Source organism: Orbicella faveolata, unplaced genomic scaffold (genome assembly GCF_042242905.1).
Source record: "Orbicella faveolata isolate gen_17 unplaced genomic scaffold, um_ofav_v1 contig_13, whole genome shotgun sequence".
In the NCBI taxonomy this organism is placed as follows: domain Eukaryota; kingdom Metazoa; phylum Cnidaria; class Anthozoa; order Scleractinia; family Merulinidae; genus Orbicella; species Orbicella faveolata.
In genome coordinates this window covers 22,083,682-22,093,805 of record NW_028301540.1, presented here as the reverse complement: position 1 = coordinate 22,093,805, position 10,124 = coordinate 22,083,682, and the positions used below count along the sequence as shown (strand labels likewise).

The 10,124-nt window shown below is 41.7% G+C and overlaps 1 protein-coding gene across 2 annotated transcripts in view; it reads right to left on the bottom strand.

Annotated features, from left to right (window-relative positions):
• Positions 1–2,509: 2,509 nt before the first annotated feature.
• Positions 2,510–10,124, bottom strand: part of LOC110062425 (uncharacterized) — a 44,493-nt gene continuing 36,878 nt past the window's right edge. For both annotated transcript variants that reach the window (XM_089285087.1, XM_089285088.1), the window contains exons 27-42: positions 9,564–9,677; positions 9,303–9,415; positions 9,083–9,209; positions 8,522–8,656; positions 8,005–8,123; positions 7,595–7,727; positions 7,034–7,199; positions 6,478–6,566; positions 6,317–6,364; positions 5,925–6,061; positions 5,420–5,609; positions 4,950–4,985; positions 4,712–4,792; positions 4,197–4,292; positions 3,707–3,793; positions 2,510–3,032 (exon numbers count right to left, since the gene is read on the bottom strand). In XM_089285087.1, coding sequence (XP_089141213.1) covers positions 2,940–3,032; positions 3,707–3,793; positions 4,197–4,292; positions 4,712–4,792; positions 4,950–4,985; positions 5,420–5,609; positions 5,925–6,061; positions 6,317–6,364; positions 6,478–6,566; positions 7,034–7,199; positions 7,595–7,727; positions 8,005–8,123; positions 8,522–8,656; positions 9,083–9,209; positions 9,303–9,415; positions 9,564–9,677 — 1,764 coding nt within the window. In that variant the 3' untranslated portion in view covers positions 2,510–2,939. The remainder of the gene's footprint in view (positions 3,033–3,706; positions 3,794–4,196; positions 4,293–4,711; positions 4,793–4,949; positions 4,986–5,419; positions 5,610–5,924; positions 6,062–6,316; positions 6,365–6,477; positions 6,567–7,033; positions 7,200–7,594; positions 7,728–8,004; positions 8,124–8,521; positions 8,657–9,082; positions 9,210–9,302; positions 9,416–9,563; positions 9,678–10,124) is intronic.

Genomic DNA, 10,124 nt, shown 5'->3' with positions numbered 1-10,124 from the left:
TCTTTTGAAGTGCAGAGAACTTAAGTGATGAAAATACGTGAAAATATGATAAACATACTCCACACAAATTGCATGGCAAAGACATAGCATGTCTTTACACTGTTCAACTGGAAGCAATGCTGCGAAATTTTCAAATGTAAGTGTCAATTTTGTATTACTTTCCCTCCGTGACTACAACAAAACAAAATTGAACCAGGAGGCTTGTTCGGTAACCAACAAGGTAATCAAACGAAGAGGAAAACATTTTTAGAAAGTTACGTAACTCCGCAGCGGCAGAGCTCACGCAGTGCGTGCCCCTCCGCGAGAGGCGTTCCGTGTTAGCTGTCCCCTTCCAAGTGGAAGAGAAACAATGTAGATTGACAAGGCGTTTCCTGAATGGAACAAAAGAACAACAATCTGAACCAGAATAAAAAAAGCGCAAAACACGATGTCACGTAGGATGACAACAACAACAACAACAACCTAAAATAATGAATTCAATTTGTTAAGCTTAACATTTACTGGAATTTGTGGAATTTATGGCACCTTTTTATGAAGGACAGTCAAAAGGAGTCTCTGAAAGGCCACAACCTTGGCGAAAAGAGGTGAAGGGACGTGTTCGCACAACCAAGGGTTGTCGTCCCCGTTTATTGGTCAAACCTGCTCTTATAATCTCTATTGCTGCATTTTACTTTTTCCGATTTTTTGTTAACAAACTGTTTACCGCCCACCATATGCCGGAGGTTAACAACGGTGTCAGTCACACCACTGTGACCAGGGTTTTACGAGCGTCGGTTTTACTATAGGGAACATAGGACTTAATCGACGACGGCCGTTATTTCTAACCCCACTCCAACTTCTTAGCCAAGGTTCATTTATCAGGTAACTATACGTTGTATCTCCTCTGTCATTTTTCCGTTAGCCAATTTAAGATTTGAGGTCCTCCTTTCTATAAAGTGCCACCTCCCCCGGAAAATTAATGTAATTTCACTTTCCGCCAGATACCATTATATGGAATTGAAAAGTCAGTAAACTGAGCCTAAAAATGACTTTTTATTTCGGTTTTCGGAGCTGGCGCAGGTGGTACAATTGTATAAACAAAAGTCCGCGAGTGATGACATAAAAATTTCATGCAGTCCGCCATATCCACGTTTTGTAAAAGATTAAAATCGAAACAATACAATGAAATTAAAATTTACCGTGAACCACGCTGCAAAAAGAGTCTTTTGATGGATTTTCAAGGATATTTCAAACAAGCAGATAGCTTTTCAAATCAAACACAATGATGTATTTTGCCCAACGTAAAACTCAAACCCAATTTGCAATTACAGTGAAAATGTATCTCTACGTAACAGGTAATAGATGGAAAAAGTGATTTTTAAGACCCGAGTCTAACATATTCTATATTCCGTGCACGCATATCAGATGTCTTAAGACATAATTGAGGTCCTTGGCTTTCATGACAAAAAAGCTTCGCTTTTCTGTCTGTCAATCGCTTGTCCAAGATAATTGGAAAAGATGTACGGCGACATCTTGTCTTAAACAAAATGCATCTTCGTCAATACGGCGCCCTGAAACTAAGGAACGTCAAATATCGCTGTACTTCAAAAACGACACCTGTCCATCTTTCCAGAGAGGATCTCTGTCAAAGCTAGAGAAATCTTCCCAATGTTTCGCGCGTTTTCCCATGTTCATTCTTACTTAACCTGTCGAGCACCAACAGCTTTTTCCCAGTTCTTGCTAAGCACCTCCTTTCTTTTGTTTCATGCTTTTGTTTTGTGCGCGCTATGAAGAAAATAATTAGCGACTGCTTCTCGCTGAACTGAATTTATTAACACCACCAAATCGCGAGCGTGTGCAAGTTATTTCGCCCACGGCGATAAATTATTTTTCATTCGACCTTCGCGAAAGGAATAGTTAACTGGGATGATTTCAAAGCACGCCGATCGCAAGTGGAAGCTCTTATCTTAACCGATCTCCGTCATTCGTTAAGTGCTTCGCTGCGGAAAATTAGGCGGAGTGATATGCTTCGAGCACGCAAGCACCTAATGCGTTTAAACCGCGCGCATTCGCTTGAACGCTCAGACCAGCTGAAGTGCCAAAATAACAAGCTCGATTCAACATCACACGCGATCATTCCATAACACTGCGTACCAGCCTTTGGAAGAAGCCGGTTAAAGCAAATTCACTGATGCTCACACCACCATCACTACTTCAATAATATTTCAGAGCACTTATTTTCTGTCCAACTAGTCGGAACCCCCGTAGTTGCCAAGTTTTCTCTTTTTCTTTTAAAGGCGGCTCGCTTTCAATTAATGAGCAAAAAAGAAGCCCCTTTCTGTCGCCGATATTGTTGTGATATGTATAAACACAAGAGTCAATTATGTTTCCTTGGTATTTCTTAAAAAAAGATAGCCTTCAAGTCTACACAGATATATCAGCGAATAACTTGACCATTCGCAAGTTACAAATCAAAAAAAAGAAAAGAAAAACAGACAAAAACAAACACGCGCTGAAACTCACAAGCAAATAGGTCTGTCTCGCGCATTTATTTCTTCTTCTCCATATTCAATAAAACTTCACTTCAGGCAATACTGTATTATGTACACTACCATTTGATGAGCCACGCATTTGGAGCGTGTAAAATTTTTTAAAAACTCTGGACATTCTGTGGAACTATTATTATAATACTGGACTACAAAAGAAAACACTAGCGAATTCAATATGTTCACTGAATGTAGCTATTCCTGTGTGAAACTGCTATCTATTGGAGCTGGGCAAAAAGCGAACTAAAACTTGACTGATTATACACCATGCAATGTAATATTCCTCGCTGTCTTTATGTGTAAGAAAATTCTAGATTTGTACCGGCCAAAAACTGTAGAACATTCCATGAACGGAAATGCGTTAAATAAATAACGATAAATAATTTTCGGAGAGAAACACCATGTTCCCTCGTCTTAATTCATCCATTTGCGGCAATTGGGCGCGCCGCAGAGACATGGAATCTTGTTTTCCTCATCTTCAAAGTCGAACTTGTAATCGTAGGTAAGCTGAAAAACAAGGAACAAATTTCAATAAGAACTTGACGCGAAAGAAAACAAAAGAAAGAAATTTAACTTCAGCGGAATATGTTGATGGTTGAACTCTGCAAACCAAATGACACGAGTTCATTCGCAAATTATTTATTCGAACCATGGGAAGAAAACAAATTACGGCCAGGTGGGAACAACTGCCTTAGTGCATGTACGTGCTCCGAGCCATGACAAGACAGGCAACCATGTTTGACCTCGAAATGACGGAAACCCAACAAGGAAAAAACTTCTCTGCGGTTGAACATGTATCGTATGCGAGATGAATTGAAACACGTCTGAAATAGTTGCTCGTCAAGTCGTCACGTTGTTTACAACAAAACAGTTTTTCTCGAGCCGTAATTAAAAAATAGCAAACGCTATCCGCATTATACATTTTCAATAAACCACCATTAACTCATGGTAACGCTAGCACATGTCAAGGAGAACAAGGAGAGCTGCGGAAATACCAGCCGAGTATTTCCAGGCTCTTTCGAATTCTTCCAAACTCACACTTGTGTTTCCATAACAGTATAGTAACAAATAAAGCAATTTTTTTCTTTATTTCTTCTATGAAACAATTTTCTGATTGCAGCTTTCATCGACTCACAGCTGCATATCGTCAAGTGTCCCTAGTTCAGTTGAATTATGTTTACCTCTTCTCCTTTTTCAACCTTTCTGTTTGAAATAATGATAATCTTTTGCTCCTTCTCGAACGTCACTACTTCAGCGACACAGTTTGGCTAAGAAAAATACAAAAAGAACACATTAAAATACTAAGGCAACTTCTATTACAAGTCAACATATGAAAGATCATATACACGCATCATATAGAGAAGGTGAAATAATCGGCCGTGTGAAAGAGCTGGGGATCTAAGTTGCCGCTGGCAACCTCTCTACACCTGTCAATTTAACATTTTCCCAAACGGACGTGACAAGCATTACAAGGATATAAACAAAATTTCGAGAGAACTTGTAAAAATATGCTATGCAGTAACAAAGGTATTGCGACTAAGAATGTTCCGTTAATGTTAGTAAAAAAAAAAATTATAATATCGCCTGAATTTGTGACCTGCGCACACAAAAGACGCCTTATCTCTTTCCAACGATGCAGACGATTGCGATAAATTAACGGCGAGGACTTACCATACACGAGTGGTTGATGTAACGCGCAGGTCCCCCAGCCATTGTTGCATCGATCACAGCATCAGAGTCTATTCTGAACATGTACACACCGCGATTCTACAACAGACACAAACAAAACACTGCTAAAGCCCAAGGTCGATTACCAGTGGCTACTATGGTTACCACGCACATATCTGTTTAGTCTTTCCCTAACCACATGTAACAAATATTTCTCTATCTATTTTTATAATACTCGCTAAGGTAAACTTTGTAAATAGTGAGCAATAAATGAAGTTGACGAAGCTGAAGACTGACTTATAAAGTTCTCCTCATAGATAACACTCTCCTTGGGGAATAGCAATAACATTTTTGGCCCAAAAAATAGTAACCGTGGGAATAGTGTTAACGAAGAAAAGACCTACGTCATGTCCTAGGTGAACACCCGAGGTAAAGGGGTCAAAAAAATCGCGCCAACTGCGAAAAAACAAGCAACGGAAACACACGAGTGCAACGAAAACTATCCTCCATGAACCTACCTGTTTCTCGTAGATTTGTTCTCTTCTGTTTGCAACTTCGTTTCGGATAATAGAACCGATATATTCGATCACCATACTCCCCTGTATGCCCAAGCAACACAATATTCATCATTAGCACCTTCATATCGGAAAAGGACTTGCAGAACAAAGAGAAATACCAACCATGCCAGCAAAAAAGAAAACTACCAACCATGCCAGCAACAACCAACAAGGTAGAGCAAAAAGTAACAAAACTTACCGCTTCCATGTCTTTGTTAGCAAACAGACCTAAGCCCTGAAAGGAGAAGGGAAAATGTTTAAAATCTATTATTCTGGGTGGTCAAGGATCTGAATTCAGCGTTCAAACCACAACTCCCTCTGTAAATATTCGTTATTGACCAAGCGTGAGGTCAGGATGGCTGGATATTGACCAAGTGTTTATGGGCCGAGACGGAGTTGAAGTCCAAAAACACGCAAAATAGAACTAGGCCAACATTCAGCCATCTTGACCGAGCGTGGGATAAAAAACAAGTTTTTTCTTGCGGGACAACGCGCGTAATCCCGAGAGGGCAAGATAGCGTCATCTTGCCCGCTTGGGTAGCCAATCACAGCGCAAGACTTTGTTCGTCTTGCCCACTCAACGAGCTAGCCATATAATAAATATAGATAAATGCCAAGCTAAAAGCCTGTACGAATGTCAAATTTCCTGCATCAGATAAGAAAACTTACTTGAATGTTCGACCTTCCCAGGAACACGTTTGTTTTCCACTCCATTTTAAGCTTGCGGTACTGTGCAGCTTTGGAGTACACAAACTGCTTGAGGTAAAGACCAGATGACTCGTCCGAGTTTCCTGCGCCAACCGTGGCCGCGGGGGAGACGGCCGACCCAGAACTAGTGGCAGACCGAAGAGCGCGTGCCCTGTGGACAAATCACATGGACACTAAGACAATGAATAACATGGTAACTCGAACTAAAGAATATCACTTACTCCCAGCAAACGCACCCACCCACCAAACCCGCCAACCTTCAGATTAAAGCACAAATTCCCCTTAACGTGATAACTGTCATTTCTTGTATTTCTACTTGGGAGAATTTGAATCTTAACCCAGATCCAGATGTAAGCGGAAAAGACTCCTTTAAGTCTGAAGTGCCCACACGGGGACCAACAAGTTTGCGTATTTGCGTGTACCACCCTTGAATTCTATGTGTCGGTCATAGCAAGAATCACATTACCTGGCGCTCCTAAAGTGTGTCTTGAGTAAAGGCTCGGATCTCGCGCTGCCCGTGGGGTTTACCGCCAGCGGCAGCTCCATGATGGGCGATGGGCCGTAACGCATGTTATATCCCTGCATCTGGTCCACTCCGGGCATCTGAAAACAATTAAACAAACGGCTCAAACGCTGCACAACACGAACAGTGTTACGATAAAAGGCATCATCATCATCATCATTTTATTTCTTTATAAATCTACATTTTACAGTTGGACTGGCCCGCGAATAGCGAATAAAATACCGGAGATAGACAACTTTTGGCATAAATCAACGGCTAGATAAACTAGCAGCATAAGAGGTTTATAACTGAACTAATAACATAACAAACAAGTAGGCAAATCAGCCCACACTTACCGACTCAATAATCCGCAGCACAAATTGCTCAGATAAACCAAACAAATCCTAAAAAAGGAAAGAAAGTCAGCTTTGGAAGCAGAAGAAGACCGGACTTAACTCATACTGCTTTACGCGAAAAAAAAAAGGATTGCAGTTAACATGTTGTGTAACTCGCTCACCTCTCCAGTGATGTATTGTGGAAACAAGTTAACGAGACCCGCCTCTTTCCGCATTCTCAAAATGGGAACAAGAATCTGCTGCCAGACATCTGCCGAAAAGACAAAAACACCGCCAAAAAGGTCATTACTCAAAAACCATTGCAACAACACCCAGTTGAATATAGTACCACAGGACAGTCAACTGATACAGGAAGTCCACCTTCCCGACACAGCATCTCCTTGTTATTAACATGAACTCTATATCACGAAGGGATTCTTGCAGTACATGTAACTATCTTGGTATATCGTCAGTTTGTAAATGAGCAAAAAACTCCACCAAATGGATGCCTTAATGTCACGGTATATCGCAAAGCGAACGAGCATATATGTGCCTCAAAAGTGGTGGGAAGAAAACGTTTGCAGGTAAGTTAGGCATGTACTTTGTAAGCGTGCAAAAAGGCTATTATAAAAACAACTCAGCTTCGCTTAACACACCAACTCGCTCGTTGCGAGCGGTTAGTGAGGCGTATGGACTTGCGATAACAAGGGGCTGCGTTTCCACCCTTAGAATTTATACCTCTTGGTGATTTCCCCCTGAAAACAAGTTGTTCTTTATGTTCTTCGTCATCCACTCTGATGGTAAAACTCGGAGTTCCTTCGGCGTCTTCAACGTCACAGTAATATTTACAGCGGCGATTCACAGAGTGCATGCTCCAGTAGAAACGTATTGTTTTGAAGCCCACCTATAGTGGAGAGAACGATTGAAGAGCATGTCAATACACCGACTACCGACAAAAGCAACAAGTCTTGGCGTAAGTTTAACGCGATCATAAAGTAAATTTACAAATTAATAGCTTATACAACAAACTCAAACACCACGCAATTTTCCAGAACAAGTTTACCCCCGCCGATCGTGTCAAGTGACGCGTAGTAAAGTGTTATCTGCCAAAACAGTCTCTATGGCTGTGTTGTACTGTCATTTGTTAAATTATTTCACAAGCGAACCTGAAGAAAGACTAATGTCGCTATTACAAGACAAGGTTTGTTGAGGCTTATTTGCGAAACTTCAACAAAGGCACTTTTAAAGGGGTTAAGACAGAAATACTGAAACGCATGGCGATAAACAACTACCACTGACCGGGTACACGGCGTCTCTGGTGTGGAAAGACTGCAGCTGATGAGGCAAAAGCTGTCCCAGTGATCTCACCACCAGGCTGCCCACTCGCAACGTCTGAGGTTTGTCATTGGTCTCCTGATTGTGACGTAACATACTGGAGGGAAAAAATAACACAGAGCCAGTCAAGAAGGGACGCAAGGTATCAGAAGAATCAAGGAGCCATCAGAATACAATACAAGAACTTTCCGTCACACCAACTTATCACGGTACAGGAAAAACGCAGAACAATAAGTGTGGGTTCGGCCGAGTTTGGAAGAAATAGCAACTAAATCTCGATTGACAACGAAAGACGAGAATTTTATTCGAGAGGGCGTTGCGGCTGGAAATTCTGAGAATACAAATTGTTGAGACGAGACGGATGACAAGCTCACCTTGCAATCTGCTGAATCTCGTCCCTGTTGACGTACACTTTCCTGTATACAGCGTAAGAGGACAGCACCAGATCTCTCAGCATGGGAGTGTCCGGTCTGTGTTCTCGACAGAGAACCGTCTGATAACAAACAAATCAACGTGTTTACATTCATCGTCAAATTCATAGCAGAGTTTTCGATGTGGTGTTTGGGTGCAGGTAGGTTGTTTTATTATCATTATTTATTTATCTATCTATTTATTTATCCATTTATTTATTTATTTGTTTGTTTACTTATTTATTTTCTTTTTTTACCGTTTGGTTTGAACCAATAACACGCAGCAAATTGTTGGGACAAACGGAACATGCCGCCAATAATGCAACTGGTTTTCATTTTCGGAGATGTGCTTCTTGAAACTCGCGACAGTATGTAAAACTATAACGACACCAAAACGTTAAGAGAGGCTTCAAAGAAAACCCTATTGATCTTCATAATCTCGCTACCCCTTAGCAGTTCATGGCTTTGTTCAGCTTCTTACCTTGTCTTTGAGGAACACACATCCGTGAGAGATGGCGCAGCTGAAGTGGAAATTGTTGGGACAACCGATCTTAGACAAGCCAATCTTCTGGTTACAAGTCACAGTAGCGCCCCTCTTCAAGCACACAACACAGTTCTGTTGATATGACAAACACGTTATCAGTATTACCCACTTAAATTCCCAGCAGTGAATCATTCTGGAGGAGTCCTTTTAACACGGCACCACTCCGCCACGGAAATTAACAGGCACACTCCAAAATAATATCAGAAAAGCACCAAAAAAATAGAAACCTCAAATCCAACAGAAACTATTCACAAAGTCCTATTTTCTCGTATTTTATTCGATCGTTGAACGCTCGTATAGAATCGCGAGAGAACTGGACGTCAGTGCAACACGGGATAATTGACGGGGAGGGTGGGATCGCGCTCGCTTTTTCTTTCTCGTGCGTTGAAAAATAGAGAGGCAGCGAACAGTTTGAACAACAAGGAGTAACTCCCACTGTTACAGTTCTATACCCATTCTGCATTTCCGTTACGTCGACAGAGAACCACACCGACTCACCGTGATAGTTCCTCGCTTCACCGCAACATCCACGTTCATTAACGCACCGTTCAAGGTTTCGTAGACTTCCAGTGACCACAGTGCACAGTTGAGGTGAACCCACACATCCACATCCAGATTCAACAGGCTAAAGAATAAGATAATAGTAAAAGCGATAAGAAGTTTTCATTTGCGTGTTGGAGTCTAAGTGAGACAAAAGACCGTGAGAACACGTTCTTACCGAGCTGATGCATTGTTCTCTCCGTCTCCTGTCCCTCCACACAAAGTACATAACCTCTTATCATCCGCCACATGGGAAGACGGCTTCAATGCTCCGTTGTGTTTCTCCAGAAGCTGAAAATAAACAAACATCCAGATCATTCGGGTCCGAGTAAGTTTAGCAGTGGCTTCTCTCCACTCCACCCTTGTTTTTCTAAGAGAGCTTCCTCACATGCTTGGGTCCACACGTAGTGGGTCTAATTCCGTTAGTAGCTATACGTACCTCAGCGATCTCCTCAGGTGTTAGCTCGACTCTCTGTTTGTTGTCACCCTTTGCTGCTTCGCTCTGTTGCCACCTCTTCCATCGCAATCGACGCTGGCGTTTGCAATTCTTTGTCTATAAAGACATGTGTTACGTTACGAAACATTCATCACAAGTTCTTGAGCTAAAGTAGTAACGTTACTGGGAGTCAGTGGCCGAGAGGGAAGACGACGCTGTCCTTCGAATAAATCACAAACCACTGGATGAGTGCTACCAAAACAAACTGGTCATCCAGTGGGTAGTGATTTCTCCTGTTGGTAGCATTGTCCTTTGACCAACAAGGGCCTGACCGAATACATACAGTCATCAACTTGTACAAATCTTTAAACCGAGTTTATTCTTTAAAGTTACAGAAAAATGTGCAGATCCGAATTATTCTGTCTACCCAGCAGATTCCGTTGTAAATTTTCCTTCAGAAGGAACACACGAAACGAGTGTGAAAAAAAAAATAGACGATAGAAAAGAGATGGGGTATCCTGACTGATGTTGTTTACATCCCCAGCACAACAAACCCCAACCCGC